The sequence below is a fragment of the Watersipora subatra genome, chromosome 3, assembly GCF_963576615.1.
Source record: "Watersipora subatra chromosome 3, tzWatSuba1.1, whole genome shotgun sequence".
NCBI classification, from domain to species: Eukaryota; Metazoa; Bryozoa; class Gymnolaemata; order Cheilostomatida; family Watersiporidae; genus Watersipora; species Watersipora subatra.
In genome coordinates, this window is record NC_088710.1 from 65,285,600 (window position 1) to 65,302,684 (window position 17,085).

Consider the following 17,085-nt stretch of genomic DNA (forward strand, 5'->3'; position numbering starts at 1 on the left):
GATGCATGAGGTAAGAAACTTCAAGTTTGATTGCGACTGCGGCAATACGATGAACGTTACCGAATTACTCTCTTTCAAGGTAAAAACCTTCAAGCGATGTAGAAGGTCGTCTAAAACAGCTATGGGCAACAGTTTACCTAAATTTAAACTAATCAAAGTTGAACTGAATTTTTACAGCTGTTACTAAATATATAAGAACAAGCTATGATGGACAAAACCACCAAGCAAAACTTTTCTCGGTTTGGTAAACAAGCACAAGTTGCGATGTGATTACCTCGTTGTGTATTTTATTGTTTAATTATAACAAAATAATTGCAGAAAATTGCTTAATAGTTTTTTATCAGCACATTACACTACCACAATTCATCTGTGTGCGATCGATATTGGCTAAAACTCAATTCTGACTTGACAACGAAAGTCATTAACAAAGGCTATGGAGATGTCATGTAATTGACACTAAATATTTTGGTGCGTTATAATTCAACAATTTTAAATCATTATTTAAATTTAATTCAAGCAGTAAACATAATTTGACAGACGGATTTTTCAACTAGTTAAACTATGACTGATGTGTTAAAAACTATTAATTAAGTTTAACAACAAATACATGAAAAGGTCCAGTTAAATATCCATACAGTAAGGACTGCATTTTACTAACTTTATGCAATCCTATTATATATGAATATAAATCTATTCATGATTTTCATATGATTTAAGTTTTACTAACAGCTGAAACGACTCTGATTGCCCATCCATGTGACCAATAAGTCTTTCAAAGTAAAGCTTGAGGCTTATTTATATCGCTTTGACGTACAGACATAAGCTGGTAAAAGAAGGTTAGGAAAGTCTGTAACATACTCTAAATAAAAACCCAAATTTGTAGCCCTTGCATCTAACATACTGTAATTGCTTTTCCAAAAACGAATTACTGCTTCTCCATTGCAGCCAGAAACGCCTGGTGGAATAAAACGTAAACAAGGAGAGGATGAGAGTAAGCTGCTTAAAAAGAGAGAAAAGATTCAAAGCACCGATGAAGAAGCAGACAATGAGGTGCGCAATGCCATTGTTTTATGTATTTTGTATCAGTTGCTTGGCCAACTATCACTAGAAGTAATGACTAACAACTTTCTCTAATAGTAATAATTAACAACTCACTTTAATAGTAATAACTACTAATTATATCTAATAGTAATAACTACCAGCTGTTTGTAATAGTAATAACTACCAACTATCTCTAGTAGTAATAACTACCAACTATCTCTAGTAGTAATAACTACCAACTATCTCTAGTAGTAATAACTACCAACTATATATAATAGCAATAACTGCCAACTATTTCTAGTAGTACTAACTACCAACTATCTCTAGTGATACTATCCTACTGTATCGTGTCTACTTAGCAATGAACTGAAGAAGATTATCAAGGGGTTTTAAAATGAAAGTATAGTCTCCTTGTAGGCAATGTCTTGTGGATGCATTATTGCATGTTGACAGGTGGAAACCATCGATGATACTAGTGTGAAGAAAATGGTTTTGAAGTTTGAGAAACGCTTAAGCCGAAATCAAGAATTACGAATAAAATTTCCAGAAAACCCTGAAAAGTAAGTTGGTTTGCATAAAAGAAACCTTTGTATGATTGTACTACTGCTTCATTCATTCTATGAGTACCCCCACTTTGTATAATTGTACTACTGCTTCATTCATTCTATGACTACCCCCACTTTGAGTTGTTGTATGTTGCAGGTTCGTGGAGTCAGAGGTAGAGCTGAATGAGATACTGCAGGAGATGCATGTGTTGGCTACAGTACCAGACTACTTCAGCATCATTACTGAGCTCAACACTGTACAGTCACTACTTCATCTCCTAAGTCATGATAACACAGATATCTCCATCGCAGCTGTCGACCTCCTACAGGTTAGTTATCCACGATCACCAGCTGATCTCTTTTACTCTCAATCAAGTATCTTCACAGTCAACAGCTAGAATGATAATTTATAATTTTCATTCAAATGCAGTCCGCGATTCGTATTTATACTAAGGAATTTTAAAAATTTGTTTGATAAATATACACGATGTGCCTTATATGCATACATTACAATTCATGGTTTCCACATAACTCGTGGTAGGAGTTGACAGAAGTGGACACTTTGAATGAGAATGAAGATGGTGCTGAAGCTCTGGTCGAATCGCTGCTTGAGGGACAGGTGACAGCACTTCTGATACAGAATATTGAGAGGCTAGATGAGACAGTCAAAGAAGAAGCTGATGGCGTATATAATTCTCTAGGTTGGTTTATTTTAGAGTTTCGTATAGATGAGCTCTTGTAGCCTTGGTGCTTTGTTTAAAAACTAGTTGCAAGCCTGAGGCTAAACAACAGGACTTACAGTAACGAAATTATTTAAGGTTTGGCAATTTCTCTGGCCAACTACATTTCCTTGTACCAGTAGCTATTAGTATCGGTGTTAGTCGTCTATCTTGTGTACAAGAAGTATAGCAGTGAACATAACATGTCCTCGCGTTCTTTATCAGGTGTTCTAGAGAATGTTGTGGAGTTCAAGCCAGAATGCAGCCATGACCTCGCCTCTCAAGGTCTTCTTAAATGGCTCCTTCAAAGAATTAAGCAAAAGTTGCCATTTGATGGCAACAAGTTGTATGCATCTGAGCTGCTGGCCATTCTCTTGCAAGAGAATGACAACACGAGGTCTCTTCTTGGCGAGATAGAGGGGATAGATGTTCTTCTACAGCAACTCAATGTTAGTATGGTTTGGGTTTCAATCTACTGCATTGCAGTGTTCTATTACAGCAATGCATTGGTTTATAATTGTAACAAATTATGCAGTCTATGCGATGGCCTTGTACAGAATTGGTTCATGTGCTAATGGTGCAAACTTCAGATTAGTATGTGTATTCTTTCTGACCTCTAGTCATACAAGAGGAGGGATCCAGACACATCTGAGGAGTTTGAATGTATGGAGAATCTATTTAACGCGTTATGTTCTTGCCTGATGTATCCTCCCAACAAGGAACGGTTTATGCGAGGGGAAGGCCTTCAACTTATGAATCTTCTTCTCAGGTATCAATATATATTAGCTAACAATAATAGTATTGTGTTACACGTGGTTAGGTCAAGACTTCATTGGCTAAGGTCTCACTTATCGATACCTTGCGTGTTGCCCCTTACTGAAATCTCACTTCAGCTAGTGAGATGTTACTTTCTGAAGTCTGGCTATTGACCCCTTACTTACTGGCAGTTCATTTGTTCATTTGCCAGCTTGTGATTTCATCTATTTTCTATCTAGCCTCACTTGCTCATCACTCACCTGTTCATAGCTCATCTGTTCATAACTCATCTGTTTATAACTCACCTGTTCATAACTCACTTGTTCATAACTCACCTGTTCATAACTCACCTGTTCATAACTCACCTGTTCATAACTCACCTGTTCATAACTCACCTGTTCATAACTCACCTGTTCATAACTCACCTGTTCATAGCTCACCTGTTCATAGCTCACCTGTTCATAACTCACCTGTTCATAGCTCCCCTGTTCATAACTCACCTGTATAACTCACCTGTTCATAACTCACCTGTTCATAGCTCACCTGTTCATAACTCACCTGTTCATTGCTCCCCTGTTCATAACTCACCTGTTCATAACTCACCTGTTCATAACTCACCTGTTCATAACTCACCTGTTCATAACTCACCTGTTCATAACTCACCTGTTCATAGCTCACCTGTTCATAGCTCACCTGTTCATAACTCACCTGTTCATAACTCACCTGTTCATAACTCACCTGTTCATAACTCACCTGTTCATTGCTCCCCTGTTCATAACTCCCCTGTTCATAACTCACCTGTTCATAACTCACCTGTTCATAACTCACCTGTTCATAACTCACCTGTTCATAGCTCCCCTGTTCATAACTCACCTGTATAACTCACCTGTTCATAACTCACCTGTTCATAACTCACCTGTTCATAACTCACCTGTTCATAACTCACCTGTTCATAGCTCACCTGTTCATAACTCACCTGTTCATAGCTCCCCTGTTCATAACTCACCTGTTCATAGCTCACCTGTTCATAACTCACTTGTTCATAACTCACCTGTTCATAACTCACCTGTTCATAACTCACCTGTTCATAACTCACCTGTTCATAACTCACCTGTTCATAACTCACCTTAAATCTTTCCTTCACTAGAGAGAAACGACAATCCCGGAACAGTGCAATCAAGGTGCTAGACTATGCTATGACTGGCACAGAAGGTGCTGAACTCTGTCACAAATTTGTTGACATTCTTGGTTTGCGAACCATCTTTCCAATATTTATGAAAACGCCAAAAGTAAGTTCCTATCACATCTATCAAGCATTTGGGTATATTTTTGTGAATATAAACATTTTCATTATCATACTCATTTAGGGAAATGTGACTGAGCAGAGAGGAAGGTAAGCTAGAGAGGAAATACTGAAACTCATTTGTTTTCTTGAATTTCTGAAGGTAAACAAGAAAGGTCTAACAGCCGGACAACTTGAGGAGCACATCGTCTCCATTGTTGCATCCATAGTCAAAGCATGCAGTTCGACCCAAAAACAGAGGATTCTAAATAAATTTGTTGAGAATGACCATGAAAAGGTGAGAATATACTAAATAAATCAGTTTGCGCTCGGTTGAAGCATGGCCAAAATTCTTAAACTATGCTACTGTTGAAGTATGCTCATACTTAAATTATTTTTGTGCCGGATGTTATCCCACTGTTTGTACCCACAATGGGCAATACGATTTAGACACAGTATGTGTATGTAAAATCTTGTAACCAGGCGTGCTTTCTTTCCAGTACTATAGCGGGTCTAAGGAAATCTATTGCGGACTATTTGTCATTGAATAGCTTGTCGTGGACAATTGACGGCAGAATATTTATTGCTCAACTTTCTTGTCTTCTGCCTATACTTTTAACATAAGTAAAGTTACAAGAAAGGGTAAGGGCAAAAACACGAGATGGAAAAACGTAATCTTTAAAAAGAGCTAGTATTTATTTATTATTTTATGCACAATATACAGTATTTACTGCATCTATACCGTTTGTTGGACATGGTCCTCAGTAGTTATAATATGTTTTCATATTATAACTGTACTATCCGAACTGTACTAGCCGTGTTGCACAGGTATTAAAAATGGCTTATAAACAGTGGCAGGTAATGTAGTTGCCCGCCACTTGCGATTAGCCTGGCACCTCGCTATTGGCTAATTTGAGTAAGCTAGTATCCGCATTACTAAACTTAGTAACAACAACCATGAGAGCAAGCTTTAGTAATGCAGAGTCGCTATGCGTATTTTAACCTATATGACTCATATCACCCAATGAATCCATTGCATCTTGCATAGCTCATTGGGTTAGTTTATCGCCTGGTAAATGGGAGGCTCCAAGATCAAATCTTCTGCGACACAGATTTTTCATTGCTAGATACTAATTGCTATATGTAGCTGGACAGACCAAACGGCAGACGACAAACTGAGATTTATTTATACAGATACATATAGTTTATTTCATATTAAACTCTAAATTATTTTTACATTAGTTTTCTATACTGGATGGTAAAGATAAGCATCTAGTAGGAGCATCTGCATTATAATTGTATCTCCATAATTGGACATAAGTCGAAGCATTATAGTGTGAGCTCGTCTTTCAAACATGCATACTAAGAATAGTCTGTGACAAATGTCCCGCTTTTGACAATTTGAATTTTATAAGAATGTAAAAGATCAAGTGTTGAGATCAAAAAATCGGTGTAACAGATCATCCTTCTATTTGGCTATAATGGTAATCTTATTCACTGGTAACAGCTGACAACTAAATTAGTGATTATAAACATTGCACTGCTAAAAGGTTTCAAGTGTACACCTAGATTTCAGCAATGGTTGTCAAGCTAAGGTTTATAGATCCACCTTCTCATCCACATATGAGAAGGTGAATAACTACATAACTTTTGCTGTTTTCACTATGTGACATTATCACAAACTCAATTCTCTGGTCTCATCGATGAAATGTAAAAGTAAACAGTTTCACCCTTATGTATTTAGAATTTTTAGCAGTTGTGGGCTTAGGATGCTGCAAGACTGTTATCAAGGCTCACTTTTAAACAACATATATCACATAACTTCAGGCACAATGAGATTAAAACGAGCATGAGAAAGAGTGATATTAGCACATTTAATAAAGATAAGATTTCGACCGAATTGTACATAATCAGCCGACAATATGGTATTTTCTAAGTAGTTCATAACTACTACAAGCTGACCTAATGGTTTTAAGATTATATCCTTCAAAAACTCTACAGAATGAGGTTTAATTTGATATATGGTATGCATTGTTTTCATTATGCCTGATTCAGACCAATATTTTGGATAAATCGTGCAACCGTACAGGACAATGCTCTTATGGAGTGAGGGCAGGATTTAGTAGCGTCATCCTGCAAGTTCATAGCTATTTGGTTCACATCAATAACACATCTGCATTAGCTTGCATTGCAGGGCGCAGCAGCTCAGAAGCCATACATACGACATTGATCTGAAGCATTAGTCCTGAGTAAAATATCAAGGCATTGCAAGAAAAGGAATAATAATCAGTTTTTAGGGTGGTTGCTTTATTTTGCTCATCACTGTAGATCTTTTGCCTTAATTGAAAAGAGCTGTCTGTGTGCTCCAACATTAATGGAAACTTTAGTTCAGCTGATGATATTTTTACGACCATCTAATTTACCATCTAATTAACCTAAAATGGAAATTCGTGTTTATTAAATATGCCACTGTTCTGATAGAACAAATCTGTTTCAGGTTGAAAGGCTTATGGAGTTGCATTTCAAGTACTTGGAGCGAGTGAGAGTCTGTGATAAGGTGATAGAGAGGGAGAAACGAGTGAGTAACACACATGGGCTACCTAAGAGTTAATGCCTGTGTTGGTATTATACCGTATTACGCTACTGTCTGATTTTCTTGGTAGACGCTGACAATAGATGATGTCACTGATGAAAAAGATGATGAGTTTTATATGAGACGGCTGGATTCTGGTCTCTTCGTTCTCCAACTGCTTGACTATATTATGATAGATGTCACTGCAACTGGCCCATCCACTGTAGGTTTTATGAAACAAAGTCTGCTTTGTATGTTATGAAATGTGAGGGTCGCTTCTGACACATTAGCGCATGACTGGGTATTGACATTGCATAGACCAGATAAAGCTGTTTATTTCTGTGGCAGATCAAGTCTAGGGTGATGAGGATTCTAAACATGAGAGGCGAGTCTGTCAAAGCCATACGGGGTATAATGAGAGGTACGTTTTATTCATCCGTCTTCTCCTTTCGAATGATTCATGCACTAAACATTTTGTGTCAGCTGATTTTATTGGATCAGAAGCGGTGTGCCAGTTGCCAATAACAACCATGGACAGTTAAATGCAGAGTATTGATCTCAGCATAATTGATTACTGTGTGTTTAACCGTTTACTGCTTGAAAGATTTATGTAACAAGTAGACTGACCTAATGCTAAATAACCTTTTACTCAATATATTATCTTGTAGAATATGCTGGAAACATTGGCGAAACGCTGGATGAAAAGCAACGGGGAAAAGAACAAGAGAGGATCATCGGATATCTGGACCAATTTCAACCATAGTTTTACCATTATTGACTTATCCCATTTTATTTAAACTGATCATACTGAAATTGAGGGATTTTTTATGTACTGTATATATCATTTTGTATAGAATTCATCGTGTATAGTGTATGCCAGAACATCAAATATGTTAGCAGCATTGATGCTAACAACAATGAGCCAATAATTGTGACAAAACTTCACTTTAATGCTCGTTGACAAATATCCCATAAATAATGCATTATTTTATTGTCATGACAAACCACAGCCGTATAGATTCTAAAGGAATATAACAGGAAGAAACATCAAAAGATTGAGAAATGTCTAACAACGAAGAGACTTGAGCACATGAAAAAAAAACAATTTGTTATTGACATGCATTTAGCTTATTGCTATCACAGTACAAGATCCTTTGGTGACGACTAGAGCATGATTGGAAAACAACTAGCACATTGAGCGTTTGAGCAGACTGCTGAACATTGGGGATAAGAAGATCGAGAGGTTTGAGCAGACCATTGAACATTGCGGATAAGAAGATAGAAAGTCTCATGCTTAATGTGTTCAAGCATTAGAACACAAGCATGTTGCCTCTGTTGCTTTCTCCTCTCCACTCGCTGGCTCATCTGAGCTGCCTAAGTTATTATAGCATGGATATTCCGCACACGCACAACACTTTAGACCGATTGGAAGATTACCATAACATGCTGGTGGTAGTAAGATCAGTGGGCTTGTTGACTTCTTGTACTGCAGGTAGTCTGGATTGCTACAACAAATAAGCCCTTACCAATAATTACTCTTGCTAAACCATTAGTAAATGGCACTTGTAAAGATGAATTGCATCTCTTACTTTTTGTATCGTTCATCATCTTTCTTCTCCAAAAGCGGTATTCCACTAAGCCCAAGAATGATAGATGTGATAAACAGAGGTCCTAAGACGGCGACCCACTGCGCTCCCTTTAGAATGTTGCAAGACATGAGAAATATCGAGTACCAGATCATCAGTTCACCAAAATAGTTGGGATGTCGAGAATACTTCCAAAGACCTATCAAAAGTAGAACAAATAGAGGTAAACGCTAACCAGCATACATCAGCTTAATTCTCGGGGTTAATAAAACTAGAAGACGCTGGTATATTGCTAAACTTGCGTCTAAACTACTAGACAATCTTAGTACTCGCTTTAAACATGTAATATGAATAAAGCAGTCTTGTACACTAAGTAGCTGCTCGCTTACCTTCGGCACACCACTTTCCTTTATTTGCCGGATTGTTCTTGAAGAAAAATTTCTGAAAATCGGCGACGGTTTCGATAAGCAAGCCCATCGTGAAAAAGATCAGTCCAATAATATCAAGTACGGTGAAGCTATTAGCATTGTTGGTAAGGTTTGCCTGCGGGATGTTGAGGTTGTCGGCGGTCAGGGGAGAGTTGACAAATATCACAGGAAGACTCACAGTAAATACCCAGACAGCCTGTGATAAAAATGAACACCAAGCGAATAAACTAATTTATCAAAATGGAACAATATTAATAACAATGTGCATCACTCGTATGTAACAACAGAGACTTGAAGGCTGATAAGTCGTAAGTCTTAGTTTCTGATAAGGACCTTATCAGAAATTTGTAAGATGGGATTTGTTTCCCATTTCGTAATAAATGTATGTATAAAATTGTATTTATAGCTTTTTACGAAAAAAACGAATAGTGTAATGCAAACATACGTATATATCTGTTATCTATCTTCTATATAAATATAAATCTCAAAGTTTGTCTTTTGTTTTCTGTCGTCGCTGTGTCCAGGTATAGCGATTAAAGTCTAGCAATGACAATCCCTACAGTACTATAATTGCAATGGCACAATTTCAATCTTCAACTTCCGGTTATCACAAAGGGAAATCGCTAAAAATTGTAAAACTAAAACATGTTCACGTGGACATTGTCAAGTAAAAATAGCCTCAACATTGTCTTTTGATTCGGTTAGACAAAGTACCTCGTGCACTTTACTGATGTATTTAATTTCGACCTTTCATTTTTACGTTTGCACCAGTATCGACTATCGAAAGGCACCAATAACGTCATGGTAGTCAAAAATTTGATGGATAGTTTCTGCAGCAACAGTAACCTCTTTTATATACGCACAGTTCTATATTCTCTTCGTCATTATTAATTCAACATATTCATGATTTCTATTATGTTTAATCAGCTCATTTTAATTGTATATCAATTCACTTTTCATTGTAATCATTGTAACAAAACATACTTTATCTAGCCATTAATAGCTAATTATTTCACATTTAAACACCTTTACAGTGACTTTAGTTTTTTTTTAATTATTTCAACAAACAGTTTTTTCATGATATGAAATTTAAGTTACAGTTGTTTGAAAACCCTTACAGTTGTTTCTCTTAATTTATTTGAACCGCACAAAACACTTCTCATAACAAGAAATTAAAAAGTTATGAAGGTAAATTTGTCATATGTTAAATAAAAATAGATTTTCTACAGACTTCTATAACGCATGCTATGTCGGGCATTCTGCAGTACATTGCATTCATAAATTAGGTTTCATTTCACAAAATGGTCACCTATCACAATCGTATGCACTTTGAAACAGAAATTGAGCACTCAAAAAAGCAATGTCATGAAAAAGCGGCTTGCTGTAAAAATATAATACAAAATTTATATTGGCCTACTCATTATACACTACATGAGATAATGAAAATTCACCATTTCATCCATGAGAACAAAATCAGATATGGTAAACATATTAAAATTCATGTTTGTAAATATGAGTGTACAACTCACTAACTACTCACTGCAAACTTCACAAGTGATACGACGAACTAACCTGGAAAGTCCAGAAAAGTCCAAATTTAATGCAACTTTTTCTTTTGTCATCAAAGCGTTTATCTTCACCAATCTTAATGATTCGATACAGCAGGTATCCAGAGAGTCGCACACCCCATACCACGACACAGGCTGTGACAACGATTTGGCGAATGGTAAAGGTCTACAATAACCTTAATCGTAACAACAGCGATCAACTCCTACGAATGACTGCAAGAAGTGCTGAGTTTCCACTTCACAGTAGTAAACAAACTATACCTGAGCAAGACTGAATGTGAGAAGAGCGAGAATCACGAAGTTGGTTCCACCAGCAAAATCAGTAACTTTGTCAAACTTGCAGGCAAAAGCAACTAAGAAGAAAATGAGTTGCATAGCCACTGTGACCACAGCACATATAGCCAAGTAGTTATCATCCCAGAGTGTCACTTGTGTTCCCATCTTTTGTCTAAAATTACAATTCCTATTGACTTGCCAATATTATTCTTTTACATATGATACGATTCTATTATAGGCCACACAATTAGCATCTTAAACAATAAAAACACTAAGCTGAGTACAAAGTTGATATGTTCCGATACGTACTCTGTATGTTTACAAACTGTCAGAAGTTGGAGCAAGTATTTTTATAAACATACATTATAATTTGGAAAACTCGTTCCAGATTCCAAACAATAGACAATGATAAATGCTTCAAGGAAATATATATAGCACCACATTCATTATATAAAACAAGGTAATTTGCTAAATGCAAAAATCATATAGCCAAGTAGTGTTTATGCCATAAAGACCCTGACATTATGTCTTTTGAATAAAATTATTATTTTTATTACTAAAGTTTGACAACATGTCATTTTAAGAATGATGCAATTCTTTGCTAGTCTACATTAGTATTAGTATGCACTGAGTTGAACATATGTAATACGATTTCAAATACAAAGAAACTCATTCACGATACAGCAATATAGATACATATGGTACAAGTTCATATACTCAAATAGTGAAGGTACTACAGCTCTGTAAGGCAGTTTAATATAAAATAGCCCTGAATAAAACAGAAATAACTAGCTTTTGATGCTTGGAGCCGGTCGATGGGCAAGAGAGTCTGGTGTATTCTATTAAACTAAAAATAGTCAGCGGTGTAAATTGACGGCAGCTTATAAATCAGATTCATTTAAAGAAGCGAGAATGATGAATTTTAGATGTTTTTAAACAAACTACCGCAAACCAAATGCTCTATAATTGTTAAAATGTATTAACTTGTCGAGCTGTGATATATACAAATACGTTTACCAATGAACATTACCTTCTCATCCTTTTTTCAAAGTAGTATAACAGTAGTGAAACAAATATATATTGGTATAGCAAGCTGTTAGCTTCCTAACTGGTAATACATGGCTGTCTTGCTTTGTTAAGTAATGATTAACTTTGTTCTTACTGATTCTAATGGATAGACAAAAAATTTGATAAAATTCCTGATTTAAATTCCTGGTGAAATTTGATCAAATTCCTTGATCCATCAAGTCACGTATGAAACTGAAACAGATGCTGCTTCTCTGTTAATCTTTGTTATTTGTATTAATTCGAGTATAATAATAATGATTAACAACTGAGTCTACTACCATTATGATGGAAAAGGAATTTTGACAACAAACGTAAGGAAATAGCATAATTCTGGGGCAGATATTAGCTAATGATTTTGTAAGTGTAAAGTGAGTCCCCAGTAGATGCATTACTCAATCAATTTATGGCTTGAGATTTTAGCTCTATGGCTTGAAGCTAAGCAAAGCATTATCAGGCACAGCGTTTTGCAAAAACTTTAAGCTTGCAGTCAGTTAATATTTTGATATGCTTTTAGATATATGGATAAAGATTTATGCCTCCTCCAACATTTCTCGAAGGTTTTTATTTTGGAATCCGATTAACCTGTAAAGAAAATAACGGCACGTTGTGCCTATTATGAAGTTCATAGCCCGATAATGTTGATGATATGCAGCCTAAATACTAGTATTAATTAAGTGTAAGTGACACATGAACATTCAACTTTAATTGCCTAGGTATAAACATAATGGTAATAAAGTATACTACACGTAATTAAGATGTTCTACGATGAAAAAGCATGATGCAAAGATTTAAGGCGGCATTAGAACCCTTGTTTCATTATTTGACGAGACAAGTTTTAACTAAGCCAAGCAAGGAGATATTCGTTGCTGAAAAAGTGAAACTCGCCAGCAAACCAAATGAATAGCAAATATGAGTCATAACTTAGAATCTTTTTTGTGAATGAAATTTTGAGCTGAAAATTAATTTTTCACTTGTATTCGCTTTTTAAGAATGTTGAGATGAAAAGCAAATATATCCCACCTTAGTCAAATTGGTGGGGAGTGACTACATGTAATACAGCAGTAGGTCCTAGACCAATAATGCCGTAAAACACCGTGAACCCATAGACCATAAAACTTCTATTCAAATGCCATGGCGCTCCAATTTTCAACCATTTCTCTATAGCGGTATGTAATTAGAGGTGACGTTCAAATAAAGGGTGGCACTGTGTCTTTCGACTAGCTCATCAGAATTTCGGGAAAAAAAATTTAACCCTTTTACGAGTGAAGTGATGCTAATGTCACCTATACTTTGCACTCTTCTTCAGGTGGATCGACATTAATGCTGCCAGCCTCACCATTTTTGCTAAAACATTTTTCATGTACACCGAAGTATAAAACTGAATTAACCAAAGAACTACTTTGATTATAAAATATTAGCGTGGTATTGTTAGTAATTATTTCGATAGTCTCGCTTTCAAAGTTTTAAAGGTTGACTTGCAACAAAATTCACATTACAGTTATTTGGTATCAAAAGATTCACTGTGTCTTACTCTGTTGTGTTGTAGGTGCAAAATATGTGGGAATACCATTACAAACTATTAAAAGCTAAAAAACGAACAGTTAATCGCAGCCACACGAGACCGCCGTAGTTTGGATTCTCTTTCCAAAACGGCTCAAATGGGACGTAGTTGTTACAAGATGGTTTTTGTTTACACTTTTATGCAACCTCATTCGTCAAAATATTTTCACAAATATACTTCACGCATTCAATAAAACCATGTGTATTGTTCTTACGCGTCTATTTTATCATCATTGTAATGCTGTCACTTTTAGCACTGATATCTTATAACTTACCATAAAAGTTTGTTAAAATTTTTAATCTTAGCTCGAAGGCGTACATATTATTGTCTGATAATCATGACGAGCCTGTTGGTCACCTGTGATAATCGAAAAGTGCTGCAGAAATTATTTGCGAAGTATTGGGTCACATGATCAGATTACGGCTTGACAATTAGATCTAGCCGAAACAAAACTGTAAAGTAGCGAGCATCTATATTTGATACGGGGTCTTCAGTAAAACCCGAAGTGTTTGTCATAAACTAGTGCTACGAGAGTTTTATATTGAGCTTTTTATTGGCCGTTCAATTCCCGTGAGAACATCACGTGACAAGACAATAACCAACTGTAATGACTACGTCAGAGAAATAAACAGATTCCAATCTACGGCGGCTTTTGGTTTTTGAGCTTGTAATCACATTTCCACATATTTATCACCTACAACACAACAGAGTAAGACATGGTGAATCTTTTGATACCAAATAATTGTAATGTGAATTTTGTTGCAAGTCAACCTTTAAAGAAAACTATACGAAAACTATAAGGCTTTGAACTTAGAAAATGGATTTTACCTTTTTAAAGACGTTTTAAACAATTTAAAGTTTGAATACACCATATTAACGGCTGCTATTACGTCCTATTGTGTTCCCGAAAAGTATTCTAATTGTTTATTAAACGCTCTAAGGTCTTCAGGTAAGATCTTCTAAGGAAAGGTCTTCAGGTAAGATTGTAAAACACATTATGGACGAATCTGAAAACAATGGATATGATTTAGACTTTAATGCTTTTGAATCACAGTGTAGTCCAAATGATTGTGATGATCGACCGACCTTCCTAGGTACACCATCACCAAAGTTATGGCAACCAATACAGCAACAACGATAAAATTAATTGTTATTGATGTAACCGAGTCAGTATGGACACCTTTTTACTGACCCTTTTTTATGGATTCATGAAGATCAAAGAATGTTAAAGTGGCGGGCAAATAGAGGTAGCGTTCAATTAAAGGGTGGCATTAGATTTGTAAACCCTTTTTCGATTTAGTGGTGTTTTATTAGATGTAGCGTTCAATTGAAGGTGGCATTCAAGTACAGTCATACTTCAACTTACGAGCTTAATGCGTTCCGAGACTGAGCTCGTATGTCAATTTACTCGCATGTTGGTGCAATTTATTTATATATAGAACAATTAAATATATATTGATTGATTTCCATACTCTAAAAAAAGCAAATAAAACACTTAAAACAAGATATTGTAACAGAAAGAACATGTTGGTTATTGTCCTTACGTACTACATGCTTTCAAAAAGCAACAAATAAAAAATCATGCAAGGAAATGTGATTAATTAAAATGTAAAATTAAATACATGCAATAGCAGTTAACACTCGCATTTGCCAGGGAAGGAGATATAAGTTATCCTTCGTTACAACAGTTGACTTTGATAAATTTGGATTTTATCAAAGTGTTAAAAGACAAACTTAGAAGCAAACCTAAAAGCAAACTTTTATTTTCAACTAAACGTAATTAAAATTTCTTCGGCGTTCAAAGTTTTAAGTTTCTCGCTGGTTAGCGACAAATTTTTCCTTTTTTCTCTCGCTTTCACGACTAGCCAGCCGTTTTAAGATAAACCTATCTAAGGACGTTTGCCTTTGTCGCCCTTGCAACATGTTGCGATTAGGACGAACACAGGTGTAGTCACAAATGGTTAATGCACGACCACTAGCCAACTTGTCCGAATGTCTATTAAACAGTTTGGATAGATAGCGCCGGCCTTTTCACATAGCATCGTTTCAGTTACGCTATCACCGGCCAATTGTTTGTCCAATGCCATCAGCGGTCGTGAAGATCGCTGCACCGTTTAGAAACTACGGTTAGTCCTTTGCGAACTAAATGCCCTGAATATAATCCTTCTGTTTGATAATTATGAATGTATTTCTGTCATATTGCCGAGCTAGCTCGATCATGCATACACATTTCGCATATTTTTCCGTTTAATATCAATTGTTATCATTTGCTTTTTCTTTGTATTATCTTTCATTTTACTGGCAAACTTTCGGTCTACGCACAGTACGTTTAATTCACATAATTCTGCACAGAAAATCGTGCACAAAAAAAACACGGTACAACAGTATAACCTGAGCAGTTGAAAAATACAGAGTGATGCTGTTCTCATAAAACACCTCCGGCATACTTGGCAACTGACTCAAATGCTCGTATCTCAAACATGGCTCGTATGTTAGTGCTAAAACTTGCTTGAAAGCTGGCTCGTATCTCAAGTTTCTCGTACGTTGGAGCACTCGTAAGTTGAAGTATTACTGTAAAGGTTTTAAGGGAAGTCCATTTCATAGATTAAAAAAAGGATGTGTTTCAAACTACGAATGATGTGTTTGAGAGATATATTTATTGCTTATCGTATCAGATGAAGTTTTTTGCCTCTGTTATGTTAATAGCAGGTGTTATATGAAAGATAATGAGCTAAACAGGTAGTAGATGTGAAATACACACCAACAAAACCGTTCAATCTATGCCTGTACTAAACATTTTATTCATATTCTATTAGTATTCATGAATGCAGATTTTTGAAATTACTTTCGACAGTACATTTTGCATGGCAAATGTATATTATAAAGCGGCTAAATGTTGCAGAGCAGCACACAAAGCTAATCAACAAATAAAAACCAAACTGATGTCATTAATTTAAAAAAGTCAACAGCATTCTGCGCGGAAGATAATGTCTGAATAGAAAGTCTGGCGTTTTGATTTACAAGTGGTAGCAAAAACAAAAAATTGTAGAAAAACTTACCAATTTACTTCTTTATTTGAATGAACGCATAGCCAAACTCACAACAACTTACAACACACTCTTGCTGTCTATGACTTACAAGACGCACAACGTTCAACCAATTCATCATGCCTGTTGACATCAAGGTAAGCAAAGTTTTCTAAAACAAACTTACAAATAGACAAAAATCGTAACGAGCAAAGAGATTACCGATCGAGATGGCCGGGCACACTCTTGAATGCCTGTCTCACAAAACGTGGTTGGCGATGAGAAACGAAGTTTTATAAATGGGATAAGACCATGTTCCTATCTACATATAACGAAAAGGTTTTATAACTCGATCTTCATAATCACGTGGTTACTTACATAACTACGACAAATTCGTCAAGTTTCTATTAGATTTTCACCTGGATTCGCTGAGGAGTCACCAATCAAATGCAAATTTGGTGCTTGTTAGCCAATCAAGCTGATTTTCTTTCGCACATGGTTTTGAAGTTCGTGATCGCAGACTAATCTATTCGTAGACTCCGCCTACATAGTCTGCGTGCAAAAAAAGATTGGTCTATGAATAAGACAAGTTTGATTCCACCAATATTATAAACGTTAGCTTTTATTATAACTATAACGCGAAATCGAAAGTTATCC

General features: G+C 35.9%; 2 protein-coding genes across 4 annotated transcripts; one reads left to right on the forward strand and one right to left on the reverse strand.

Moving 5' to 3' along the window:
* Positions 1 to 44: 44 nt before the first annotated feature.
* LOC137391894 (beta-catenin-like protein 1) lies at positions 45 to 7,787 on the forward strand. Its single transcript, XM_068078442.1, has 13 exons — positions 45 to 79; positions 946 to 1,050; positions 1,495 to 1,601; positions 1,744 to 1,915; positions 2,128 to 2,287; positions 2,531 to 2,754; positions 2,926 to 3,074; positions 4,209 to 4,350; positions 4,507 to 4,641; positions 6,841 to 6,921; positions 7,007 to 7,138; positions 7,264 to 7,336; positions 7,584 to 7,787. Exons 1-13 carry the CDS (start codon positions 50 to 52, stop codon positions 7,676 to 7,678), a joined length of 1,605 nt encoding a protein of 534 aa, XP_067934543.1. The 5' UTR covers positions 45 to 49; the 3' UTR covers positions 7,679 to 7,787.
* A 100-nt stretch (positions 7,788 to 7,887) lies between these two features.
* LOC137391895 (uncharacterized) lies at positions 7,888 to 16,787 on the reverse strand. 3 transcript variants are annotated; one of them, XM_068078445.1, is made up of 6 exons: positions 16,651 to 16,787; positions 10,759 to 10,945; positions 10,502 to 10,663; positions 8,891 to 9,125; positions 8,505 to 8,700; positions 7,888 to 8,420 (listed from the first exon to the last, which is right to left on the reverse strand). In XM_068078445.1, the coding sequence occupies exons 2-6, from the start codon at positions 10,936 to 10,938 to the stop codon at positions 8,219 to 8,221; spliced, it is 975 nt and encodes a 324-aa protein (XP_067934546.1). In that variant the 5' UTR covers positions 10,939 to 10,945; positions 16,651 to 16,787; the 3' UTR covers positions 7,888 to 8,218. The 3 variants fall into 3 exon arrangements, with proteins under 3 accessions (XP_067934546.1, XP_067934545.1, XP_067934547.1); XM_068078444.1 differs by having other exon boundaries at positions 16,616 to 16,776; XM_068078446.1 differs by lacking the exon at positions 16,651 to 16,787 and adding an exon at positions 16,462 to 16,488.
* Between the last annotated feature and the right edge of the window lie 298 nt (positions 16,788 to 17,085).